This window comes from Clupea harengus, chromosome 13 (genome assembly GCF_900700415.2).
Source record: "Clupea harengus chromosome 13, Ch_v2.0.2, whole genome shotgun sequence".
NCBI classification, from domain to species: domain Eukaryota; kingdom Metazoa; phylum Chordata; class Actinopteri; order Clupeiformes; family Clupeidae; genus Clupea; species Clupea harengus.
Genome location: NC_045164.1, coordinates 27,984,235 through 27,995,796, shown reverse-complemented (window position 1 = coordinate 27,995,796; position 11,562 = coordinate 27,984,235). Strand labels below are relative to the sequence as shown.

General features: G+C 42.9%; 1 protein-coding gene across 1 annotated transcript; it reads left to right on the top strand.

The window, feature by feature from the left end:
- The first annotated feature begins 2,653 nt into the window (after positions 1-2,653).
- LOC105904998 (lutropin-choriogonadotropic hormone receptor) lies at positions 2,654-10,514 on the top strand. The gene is made up of 11 exons (XM_042709654.1): positions 2,654-3,163; positions 3,329-3,400; positions 4,864-4,938; positions 5,156-5,230; positions 5,592-5,663; positions 5,950-6,024; positions 6,224-6,292; positions 6,767-6,841; positions 8,146-8,334; positions 8,723-8,788; positions 9,057-10,514. Exons 1-11 carry the CDS (start codon positions 3,000-3,002, stop codon positions 10,198-10,200), a joined length of 2,076 nt encoding a protein of 691 aa, XP_042565588.1. The 5' UTR covers positions 2,654-2,999; the 3' UTR covers positions 10,201-10,514.
- The last annotated feature ends 1,048 nt before the right edge of the window (positions 10,515-11,562 follow it).

The following is an 11,562-nucleotide window of genomic DNA, read 5'->3' as shown; positions in this document are numbered from 1 at the left end:
CATCCAGTCAGAGGGGAGAGATGTCCCACATCTCAATCACACGAAACGAAAAAAGAGAAAAACTACAACCAAAAAAACCAAGACTGTGTCAGTCGACCAGGAGGCAGTTTAGTTCTCAAACATGCATGTATTCCATCTACTCTTATGGGATCAGAACAGAAATCATCTAATGGGGCAAGACCCCACGAAGTGCACCGACATTTCAACTCAATTGTATTCATCAATACTGTGCCATTAGTTCCAGACACAGTCTCCCAGCGCTGTGCAGCGCCTGGGGCTTCCGCACCTGAGAGCAGAAAGGCAACGGGGGGAAACGTCCCCGGAGCAAGACATTGTTCTCTGCACAGGGCCACAAAATGGGCCTCAGATAAAAGTGGTCCTTAAAGTGAGTCCTCACGTGACCCAGACGCTAAGATGAGGGGGAACAGGAACGCATCACTCACTCACTCTCCTCTCTTCGACTCCTATGACATCGGACTGACTGAATTCCCATCATTGATATTCATTCAGTCCACTGGCTGGAACAAGACTGATTATTGCCACTCCAGCCCCCCCCCCCCCCCCCACAGACAAAAGCATCCTCCTGGTGGTAATGCAGGGGTGTCAGGCACCAGGAAGGCGACGGGAACATTGCTGTCTGGCTAACTGGGTGGAGACTCTTATGGTGCAGGTCGCTAATGTGTTGCAGGTCACTCGTGAAGAGAGATGGGAGGTTGTGCTGGGTGCCAGCGCTGAAAGCTCAGCTCATTATGAGGCTACCAGTGTGGTGGGCTTTTGTGCCGTGTGCCACGTTCCCCCGCCAGACACCGGAGGGACTTCATGTTTGCGGTCAACATGCCCTTTGCTATTTTAATGTATAAAAGCATAAGCATCATTTTGGATGTCTTGTGGGAAATTGGTGGATAACAAAATAATTTCCATATTGTGATAAAAAAAAAGTCCTTCTCTGAATGCAATGCATTTTCTTTCATGACTATGGAGAGATGGGTAATTAATACCTCCATCGACCCACACCACCTTTTTTTTACCACCATTTCCCGGAGCGCAAAGAAGATGCCACATCCTCTGTTTAGAATTCTCACAATTTCCTAGAATGCTGCTGCTTCCATATGTACCTCCTGGTCCTGCTCTCCTCCTGGTGGTGCTCTCCTCCTGGTCGTGTTCTCCTCCTGGTCGTGCTCTCCTCCTGGTCTCCTCCTAATCTACCAATCTAACCCATCTACCTATCTAATCAATCTACCAATCTAATCAATCTAATCTACCAATCTACCAATCTAAACAATCTACCCATCTACCAATCTAATCAATCTACCAATCTAATCAATCTACCTATCTACCATCTATCTAATCAATCTAATCAATCTACCAATCTAACCCATCTACCAATCTAATCCATCTACCAATCTAATCAATCTACCTATCTAACCAATCTACCTATCTACCATCTATCTAATCAATCTAATCAATCTACCAATCTAACCCATCTACCAATCTAATCAATCTACCAATCTAATCAATCTACCAATCTAACCCATCTACCAATCTAATCAATCTACCTATCTTACCCATCTAACCCATCTATCTAATCAATCTAATCAATCTACCAATCTAATCTATCTATCTAACCCAATCTACCAATCTAATCAATCTATCTATCTAACCCATCTATCTATCCCATCTAATCAATCTAATCCATCTAACCCTCTAATCAATCTACCTATCTAACCAATCTACCTATCTACCATCAATCTAATCAATCTACCAATCTAATCAATCTACCAATCTAACCAATCAATCTACTAATCTAACTCCATCTACCTATCTTACCCATCTCTCTAACCCCATCTACCTATCCCATCTATCTAATCAATCATCATATCTAATCAATCTACCAATCTAACTCATCTACCAATCTAATCAATCTACCAATCTACCCATCTACCTATCTAATCAATCTAACCCCATCTACCAATCTAATCCATCTACCTATCTAATCAATCTACCAATCTAACCCTCTAATCTACCAAACGCTTATCGGATCAATGGTATTTGTTGAGTCATTGTCTCCACTCATGTTCCTCTTAATCAGTCAGTTGCAGTTGATGCTACCAAGCAACTATGAAACACCAATGCTTAAATTAAATAAAAAACTAGACCAACCAATGCAATAAAATATGACTTCACACTTCTGCCTGAAAGGTTTGCTCTTAATATTCAGGTCATATCTACCGTTTGCATTTCTTTGCATTACTACGTCTGTAACCAATATATGATACACAGACTACGTGTGATATGGATGATGGGAATGACAAAACAGCTCAAACATGTCTCGAGTGACACCATTTGGCTGAATAGATATGGCAAGTGTCTAAGGATGTGACTGTTTCCCGGCGGACACCTGGAACTTACACAACTGTCACTGAATAATTTCAAGTTGTTATTCAGCCTTAATGACAACGCACAAACAGCTGTCTAGGGTTGAAATCAGCTTACTATTCCAATACACCGGGTCGGGTGTAAAGTGATAATGAGCGCATTATTAATGGAGGAAAACCTCGAAGTATACATACGATATATGGGTCCCGAGAGCACACGTGTTCTGCAATTGTTTTAGACTAAGACGTCTTGCTGAATGATCTGGACACAAAGTAGGCTATACAGCTGCTCTTCTTTAACTTCTTTTCAGAGCGTGCAGACCACTGCGCGGATTCGTATATTTCTTTCAAGTCTGAAATATGAGACGCAGAAGTCAAACGTGTCAAATATGTCTTACATGTTTGACTGTGATTATTTTGTCCCTCTCACTAAATTAATGCGTAAGTCTGTAACCTTGCTGAGTAGGCTACTTAGTGACGTCGAGCATGCAGCGCTAGTACTTTCGAGTAGAGTTACCTGAGAGAAGGCGAGACGGACGCTGAGTTCACTGAAGTTATAAAGCTTACGTTTGTGCTCGTTTTGATACGGTTTGTGTCAGGAAAAGGTTCGAAGGATTGCTCAATATGCTTTTGAGTGCTGTTTGGTTGGTGATCTTGCTGTGGAGTGTCCAACACGTGAGCCCTGTCTGGACATTCGAGTGTCCACTGGTCTGCCAGTGCACCGCGGATACAATCCGCTGCACGAGAGAAACACAGGAGAAAGCGCAAGCTCCATCAAAATTGAATTTGTAAGTTTACGCTTTCACTGAATGGATTACTTGTCATACGTTTCATTGTTTTTTTATGGGCAATTCATTATGCGTCCAATCACGGCGTTATTTTTCCTTAACTCTGCAGTTTAACATGATCAGGGTCTCTTTCTCTCTCTTATCGCATGTAACCTTATTTTCCAGGAGAATTGTACACCTGCCATTGAGGGAAATCCAAAGTGGTTCTTTCAAAGGGTTACTCAACGTATCCAGAATGTAAGTGTTCACGAATGGTCTTCTTTGCTAACTGCTCGTTTGTGGTTAATTAAAGTTGCCTGAACTTCTGTTGAGGAACTTCTGTGCAGCAGACAAGACTTTTGACAGATTGACAACCCTTTCTAAATATGGTCAGGATAGACAGGAAGCTATCGTGACTGGTACCTATATCCTATATCTCTCGGTGGTCTCGTGAATTCTGGAGTGTAGCCTGTAGGAGTACCTTACATCCGTAAGATTGTGCCTTTAGTAAATAACTGACTATTTTATAAAGAACTGTTGTGATAATTGAAGATAAAAGCGACATATAGAGTATCATACAGTAAGAACCCAGGGCTCAAATAGATTAGGAAGGAGCTCCTAATTAGAGTATTTAACTCCGAACAGGACTGAGGCTATGAGGTCTGCTAACTTTTCAAACATAAAATCACAGTGTCCAGCGCTCATTCACCCATGGGGTGCTTATCAACGCTCTCACTGCAGCTCACGCAAGAGAGAGGAGAGGCAGTGGAACACGTAGCTGTGACAGCGATGACCCACTGAACACGTCACTGTGATAGAAGTCGTGCGGTGACCCACTGAACACGTAGCATGTCGTAGCATGTCGTGCGGTGACCCACCGTGTTCCTCTGGCCATGTCACACTGAATGAGGTTTCCAAAAAGCAACACTAAAGAAAGCCTTTCAGAGATCGCTCCCTTCTTGTGACATCAATGCAGACACAGTTTTTTCCCCCCTGATCATCCTCTTCCGTAATTGCTTTTTTAAGGTGCACTAGTTAGGCCAGGTAATTGGGGTAATTACTTCAGAGGTCTGACATGGAAGACCAAAGATGAGCGAAATAATTCGTGAAGTCTGGAAGTCCAAGATAGAATTGAAATGATGTTAATTGTTTGCTGAAGTGTTCGCTAATTATGCTTTGCAGTGGTAGTTTATTTTAAAAAGGACAATTAAAGAAGATGGAAGAGTAGGTGTGTGTGTGTCTGTTTGTGTTTGTGTGGGTGTCTGTCTTAGTGTCAGCGCAGGCTACCAGCAACTGAAGGGCATGACACAGATGCCCTCTTCAGTGATGTTGTTTAGAGAAACTTAGTACAATTTACAAAGTAAGCTTAACCTTGTGTGCGGATTAGAATATATTCTACAGATTAATTCATTGGTTTCCTTTTTTGTCTGGACCCTGGAACACCTGTTATAGCATGGAGCCATGTGTTATTAATGACAAAGCACATGGCTGCGGAAGACTGATCATGTGTTATTAATGACAAAGCACATGGCTGCGGAAGACTGATGCACTGTACATGTTTCACTTCAGTCTGAAGAGATTACAATTAAACAAAAAAAAATACTACAGTGTATGTAATAATATATTAGTATGGCCATATATATTCAATTCAGTACACCGATGCATGTATAACAATTTGTATCTTATTTTTGTATCTTCTTTGTTTTGTATCTTCACTGTAGAGAAATATCTCAAAGTGACTCAGTCAGAAGGATAAGACACCAGGCGTTTCTTTCACTAAAAACCCTTACAGAAATGTAAGTATTTCATACTTTTTATGTCTTGCCAAAAACAATAATGAATGCAAGTCTAGTTTTAACAGTCTTTCTGGTTTAGTTACACTGTTGCCTTGGTCAGTTTAAAATGTGACGAAAACAGAACATCGTGTCTCACATCCTTATATCATGTAGTATGATGTCATTTCTGCTGAGGAAAAAGACACTTGTGATGTTATGCAAAGTTCTCTTTTCTCAGTGCAATACTGAACATCATCCATCTTGTGGCCATTGAGAATGGAGCCTTCACTGACATACCCAAACTACGATACTTGTAAGCATATCTACATATTTTTGACATTTACAATGAAAATTTGTGCTGGGCGATAATGAAATCACTCATGAATTATGTGCATCACATAATGTTTTACATTTGCATGCAGGCCTTTAATGAAGCCTTACTTGTTTTCAAATACTTTGTATTACATTGATTATTTGACCTTAGACCACATCTATACTTAAATAAGTAAATTAACAAATGTTTTCTGTGTGAGAACCGATTCCGCTTGTGAAAGATGATTCCTGTCTTTTGTAAAGATCACCCGAATATAATATTTGATGCAACTGGCTTGAGTACTCTAATGGGATATTGTGTCAGCTCCTTCTTCAATAATGTTTTGCCTGTTACTTTGTAGGAGTATCTGTAACACAGGAATAACTCATTTCCCTGATCTTTCCTCCATTTCCTCAATGGAGATAAACTTTCTGTGAGTACCAAACGTCTGCAAACTCTTAGTCCACTAAGCTACTGTGTAGCTGCTATGTGCTGGACTCCCACATACATAGTCCAGTGGGGTCTGTTGCTATACCTGTTGGGGCCTGTTGATAGGCTTGCAGACAACTTATTCCATCATATCTTATGCTCTCTGACATTTGGTCCAAGTTAACAAGTCTGTACTTTGACGTTGAAAGAGATGCAGTGAAGTTATGAAAAATGGAATTACATACTGTATGCATACCACAATAACAATTTGATGGTACTTCTTCTTGCAGAGAGCTAGGAGATAATATCAAGCTGGAGAGCATCCCATCCAATGCTTTCATAGGCGTATCAGAGTACAAGTACATGTGAGTACACAAATGTTTTTTTTTTCAGAGATAATAGGAAAAAAAAATATTGAATCTTACTTAGTATGAATTATGATGAATGAATTATGTTTTAATGATGAATTATGAATTAATTAGTATATCATTATATGAATACAGGATGGTCTTCAGTGGATACATTAAAATACGCAAAGGGTTGATGCTAATCTCATATTTTCAGGAATCTTGTCAGAAATGGATTCAAGGAAATTCAATCTCACGCCTTCAACGGAACCAGACTGGAGAAACTGTAAGAATGAGGGCATCACATCCATCTAGGCCTGTCAGAGAGCTGACACTTCTAGACAACAGTCTCTATCAGGTTCAGATTTGAGTGACAGTCAGTGCAGTGGCTGCGATATCTCCATTTCTCTGTCACATAATGTACAACAAAATAAACATCGACACAGACAAAACACTGATGGAGGCTCTTGTTATTTTATTATTCAAGTCAGAGTTAAGCAAAATATTTACTGAAGACTCCAGACAGACTGTCAGTGCCCTAAATGTCCCATAAATGAAGTTAGAGGGGTCTTATCAGATTGGTTTTCAACATTTCAGTTCACGTCAATGAAATGCCACAATTACCTAATTTGTCAAAGGATAATCAACTTGTGTGTGTGTGTATATATATATCTATATATATATAAACACACACAAGCTCTGACAACTTGTCATGTGTTCTATATTCAGTTGTGGTTTGTGATTCATGTCTCTGCTTTAGGATCTTGAAAGATAACTGGTATCTTCACACCATTCATGATGATGCCTTTGAAGGAGCAACTGGACCAATAGTCCTGTAAGTAAACAGTGACTTTGTGACACATTTGCCTGAAAACCTACTCTCCTACTCTCATAAGTAAACCTACAATTCTGAAAGTATATGACAAGAATGGATTATATGAACTCGCAAGAATTGGGAGCACAAGACAAAAGCAAATTCCAGGCCTGATGTAACTACAGTTGTGGACGGGTCATTGAGCAAATGCAGGAACAGAAAATGTCAGAATATTTCTGTGCTGGCTTACAGCTTTCTTACAGCAGTCTTGTTGTCACACTTATTGATAGTCTTATGAAAATGTGTGTGGAGTTTAACTAGACCAAATGTGTGTGGAGTTTAACTAGACCAGATGTGTGTGGAGTTTAACTAGACCAAATGTGTGTGGAGTTTAACTAGACCAAATGTGTGTGGAGTTTAACTAGACCAGATGTGTGTGGAGTTTAACTAGACCAAATGTGTGTGGAGTTTAACTAGACCAGATGTGTGTGGAGTTTAACTAGACCAAATGTGTGTGGAGTTTAACTAGACCAGATGTGTGTGGAGCTTAACTAGACCAAATGTGTGTGGAGTTTAACTAGACCAAATGTGTGTGGAGTTTAACTAGACCAGATGTGCCTCTGAAAACGCCTTTCATTACTGTACAGTTAGACTTCATGTTATAGGGATTAGGCAATTACAGTGAAGCCCTTGACCTTAATATGCTGCGGAATCTGTATTTATAATTCAATATTATAAAAGATAGGTAACAAGGTCCCATAGAACAGCTAATCTATGTCAGTGTCATTGTTTCTGCGTAAACATTGTCTCACAAAGATAGTGCCATTGGCAATACTGGTGCTTTACATCTGGTCGTGTTGATGACTCCTTGAACTCTGCTGCATGGATTTACCCATATTATTGAATATTTTGTACACTTGCGTGATAACAGAGCAGCTGATACGATTAGGCTTTTTTTCCTCCCCCCATTGTGTCTGTGTTTTATATCTTATTTATTCTTCACATTGTACTAGCTTCAGGTCAAAGGCACAGGTTTCAACTAGCATCAGTCTATAGACTCTATACCCTTGGCTTTGGTTCTAATGTACATGGTGTGTGTATGTTTCACACTGGTTCTAATGTACATGTTGTGTGTATGTTCTAATGTACATGTTGTGTGTGTGTATGTTTCATACAGTGACGTGTGCGCTGGTTCTAATGTACATGTTGTGTGTGTGTGTGTGTGACGTGTGCGTTGGGCCTAATGTACATGTTGTGTGTGTGTTTCATACAGTGACGTGTGCGCTAGCTCTAATTTACATGATGTGTGTGTGTGTTTCATACAGTGACGTGTCCTCCACCTCTCTGACCTCACTCCCTGCACGCGGTCTGAATCTCGTGAAGATGCTGACGGCACGTTCTACGCCTTCGATGAAGACTCTACCCCCTCTGGAGAACCTGCAGAACCTGCAGGAGGCCTTCCTCACCTACCCGAGCCACTGCTGCGCCTTCAACAGCTGGCGGCGGAACCACAGGTGCTCACCTCACACACGCGTCTCCTTCATTTATTCCCCAGCCCAGATGCTCCCTGAGGGCCCAGATGATCAGAAAGGCCCGGATGATTAGCATGGCAAAGGGACCACATCCTACAAATAAATACCCATCATTACAAGTTGTGCAGCTACCTTAAATGTTCAAATATTTTTTTTAGAAAAGCCCGTTCTTATTACCCATGATTTTTTTGAAGAGTGTAGAATTTGGGTACAACCAAGTGTCTCCTTACTGTCTCGAGTAGTTTCTCACATCTTACCCAACTTTCCACTTTTCACTTTTCTTGTCAGGCAAGGTGAGAAAATGGTTTGAAATTGTTTGCATTTTAAATATTTTCCGGCGTGTTTAATACTTTCCTCTTTCTCCTCTCAGAGATAATCCCCTCATAGCCCTCTTCAATCTGACACGGCTCTGTGATGAAGACGCAGGGACAGACATGTGAGCCACTTATTTTATTGGAGATGAAAATCCAAAATCAGACAGCTGTATGTTAGCAGTAAATGATTCATCAAAAATCAACTAGCTCATTCCATAAAGGCGCACGTGACACCTCTTGCATTTATCTGCCCACACGTCAGCCATTTGTCAAGCAGTAAAATAGTGATTAGTTGTCGCACATATTCATCATTTTTTTTTTAAAATGTAGGTCACTTAAATAAATCTGCCATAAACCTTCAGCTGATGCATCTGCTCATCTTCTCCACAGGGATCCTGCCACTGAGCTCAACGACATCAGTTTCCACTACCCAGACCTGGAGCTGTGTGTGAGCAGCGCCCCCATCACGTGCACCCCGGAGCCCGACGCCTTCAACCCGTGCGAGGACCTGCTGGGCTGCGGCTTCCTGCGCTCCAGCACCTGGGTCATCACCGTGTTCGCGCTGTCGGGTAACTTGGCCGTGTTGTTCATCCTGCTCTCCAGTCACCAGAAACTGACCGTCTCCCGCTTCCTGATGTGCAACCTGGCCTTCGCCGACCTCTGCATGGGCCTGTACCTGCTCCTCATCGCCGCCATGGACTACCGCTCGCGTCAGGAGTACTACAACCACGCCACCGACTGGCAGACGGGACCCGGGTGCCATGTGGCCGGCTTCCTCACCGTCTTTGCGAGTGAGCTCTCCGTCTACACGCTCACGGTGATCACCCTGGAACGTTGGCATACCATTACCCACGCCATGGAGATCGAGCGGAGGCTCAAGCTGCGGCACGTGGCGCTGATGATGGCGATGGGTTGGGTGTTCTCCCTCATGGTGGCGCTGCTGCCCGTACTGGGCGTGAGCAGCTACAGCAAAGTGAGCATCTGCCTGCCCATGGACATCGAGACGCCAGCCGCTCAAGTCTACGTGGTGCTGGTGCTGCTTCTCAACATGGTGGCCTTCCTGGGTGTGTGTGTGTGCTACATTCGCATCTACATCAGCGTGCGCAACCCAGAGTTGGCCGGTCGCAGCGGGGACACCCGGATCGCCAAGCGAATGGCCGTGCTGATCTTCACTGACTTCCTGTGCATGGCGCCCATCTGCTTCTTCGCCATCTCGGCTGCGCTGCGAATGCCCCTCATCACCGTGTCCAACTCCAAGATCCTGCTCGTCCTGTTCTACCCCATCAACTCGCTGTGCAACCCCTTCCTGTACACCATCTTCACCCGGGCCTTCCGTCGAGACATTGGCCAGCTGCTGAGGCGCTGTGGCTGTTATCAGGGCAAGGCCAGTCTCTCCCGTGCCAAGGGCTTCAGGCCACGCCCCCGCCCCAGTGCAGCCAATAGCAAGACTCCCTCCAAGAAGCCGCATTCTCTGCACTTTTATACATACCACATCAAGATGCAGGGCAGCCTCCTCAACAAGGGCTCAACATGACCAAGCATGGTGCCAAGAGTGACAAAGCTAAGAAGCTAAAGCCGTGGATAAAAGCTACTGAAGTTTATGCTTTTTTTAGGTTGGTGCTGTCTATACAATGTATATAGTATTTTTTTTCTCTGTACAATATTTTTGTAATACAATATTCAAAAATGGCATGTTTTGTATAATGTAATATGTACATTCCAATTGTTTCTATACATCTGTGGATTCTTAAATACAAACGTGTTAAGGTGAGCACAGGTTTGACTTTCTTAAATCATCAAGCCATCACATCAAAGCTCCCTCTTGCCATTACATCTCTGTTCCATCCACAACACAGACGTTTTACTAAACATACAAAATGTCTTCCAAGAAAAAGAAAAAAGCCTTTGGCTCATAGCTAAGCTTTTGTACACACCTAAATCACCAGGTGGAAAAAAGGAAACACTTCCCAGGTGTTCCAAGAAATTCACGTCTTTGGCTGTCTGACGAATGGGCCAATTACAGTGTTTGCCCACCGCTCCGGCTACAGTCAACACTGGCCCCAGCTGCCTGGAAGGGAAACGGCTTTTAACAATCAGCGCTGAGATACTGGAGGACGGCTTGACCACCTTAATCTGCTCGGGCCACGGACTCAGTGCTCAGGGTCAGCCATGTGGAACTGGCTCTACACCATCCTGAGCTCAGGGTGCACACACACACACACACACACTATTCACTGCGCGCACACACACACACACACACACACACACTATTCACTGCGCGCACACACACACACACACACACACACACACACACACACACACACACACACACACACACACACACACACACACACACACACACACACACACTATTCACTGCGCACACACACACACACACACACACTTCACTGCACACACACACACACATAAATCAATGGTACGGTCAGGGCCTACTATTTCACCTATATGTTAGAAGGGACATCTGAAGGGACAGCTAGCCAAATGAATACAACAGACGTGCCCAACATGAACCGATCCTAGGAATGGAACCATACAAAGCCAACCAGAAGAAAAATTACATTTTAAAAATGTTGAACCGATAAAATATTTTGGTTTATCTATTAATTAAATGAAAGCATAAGACTATTTGTGTACAGCAAGACAAAACCTCACGGGACTGAAGTCATGAAGGCGAAACAGCCTAGTCCAGAGACACAGATATAGAGAACCACGCAGGTATCCTCATAGGGGTGCAAACGTAGTGCACTATTTATGGTTAGTTGGTGCAAATTGCATACTATTCCATGGTAGGCTACTGCAAGTTGTTAACTTAAAGATGTAGTGCTACAAGCACCGGCATGAGTAGGACTTTGCTTCAATTGGAATTCATTTTCCA

Coding starts and splice junctions, on each gene's coding strand:
- LOC105904998 (XM_042709654.1), top strand. CDS start 3,000: ATGCTTTTGAGTGCTGTTTGGTTGGTGATCTTGCTGTGGAGTGTCCAA. Junction 3,164..3,328: donor GCTCCATCAAAATTGAATTT/GTAAGTTTACGC, acceptor CTTATTTTCCAG/GAGAATTGTACACCTGCCAT. Junction 6,025..6,223: donor GTATCAGAGTACAAGTACAT/GTGAGTACACAA, acceptor TCATATTTTCAG/GAATCTTGTCAGAAATGGAT.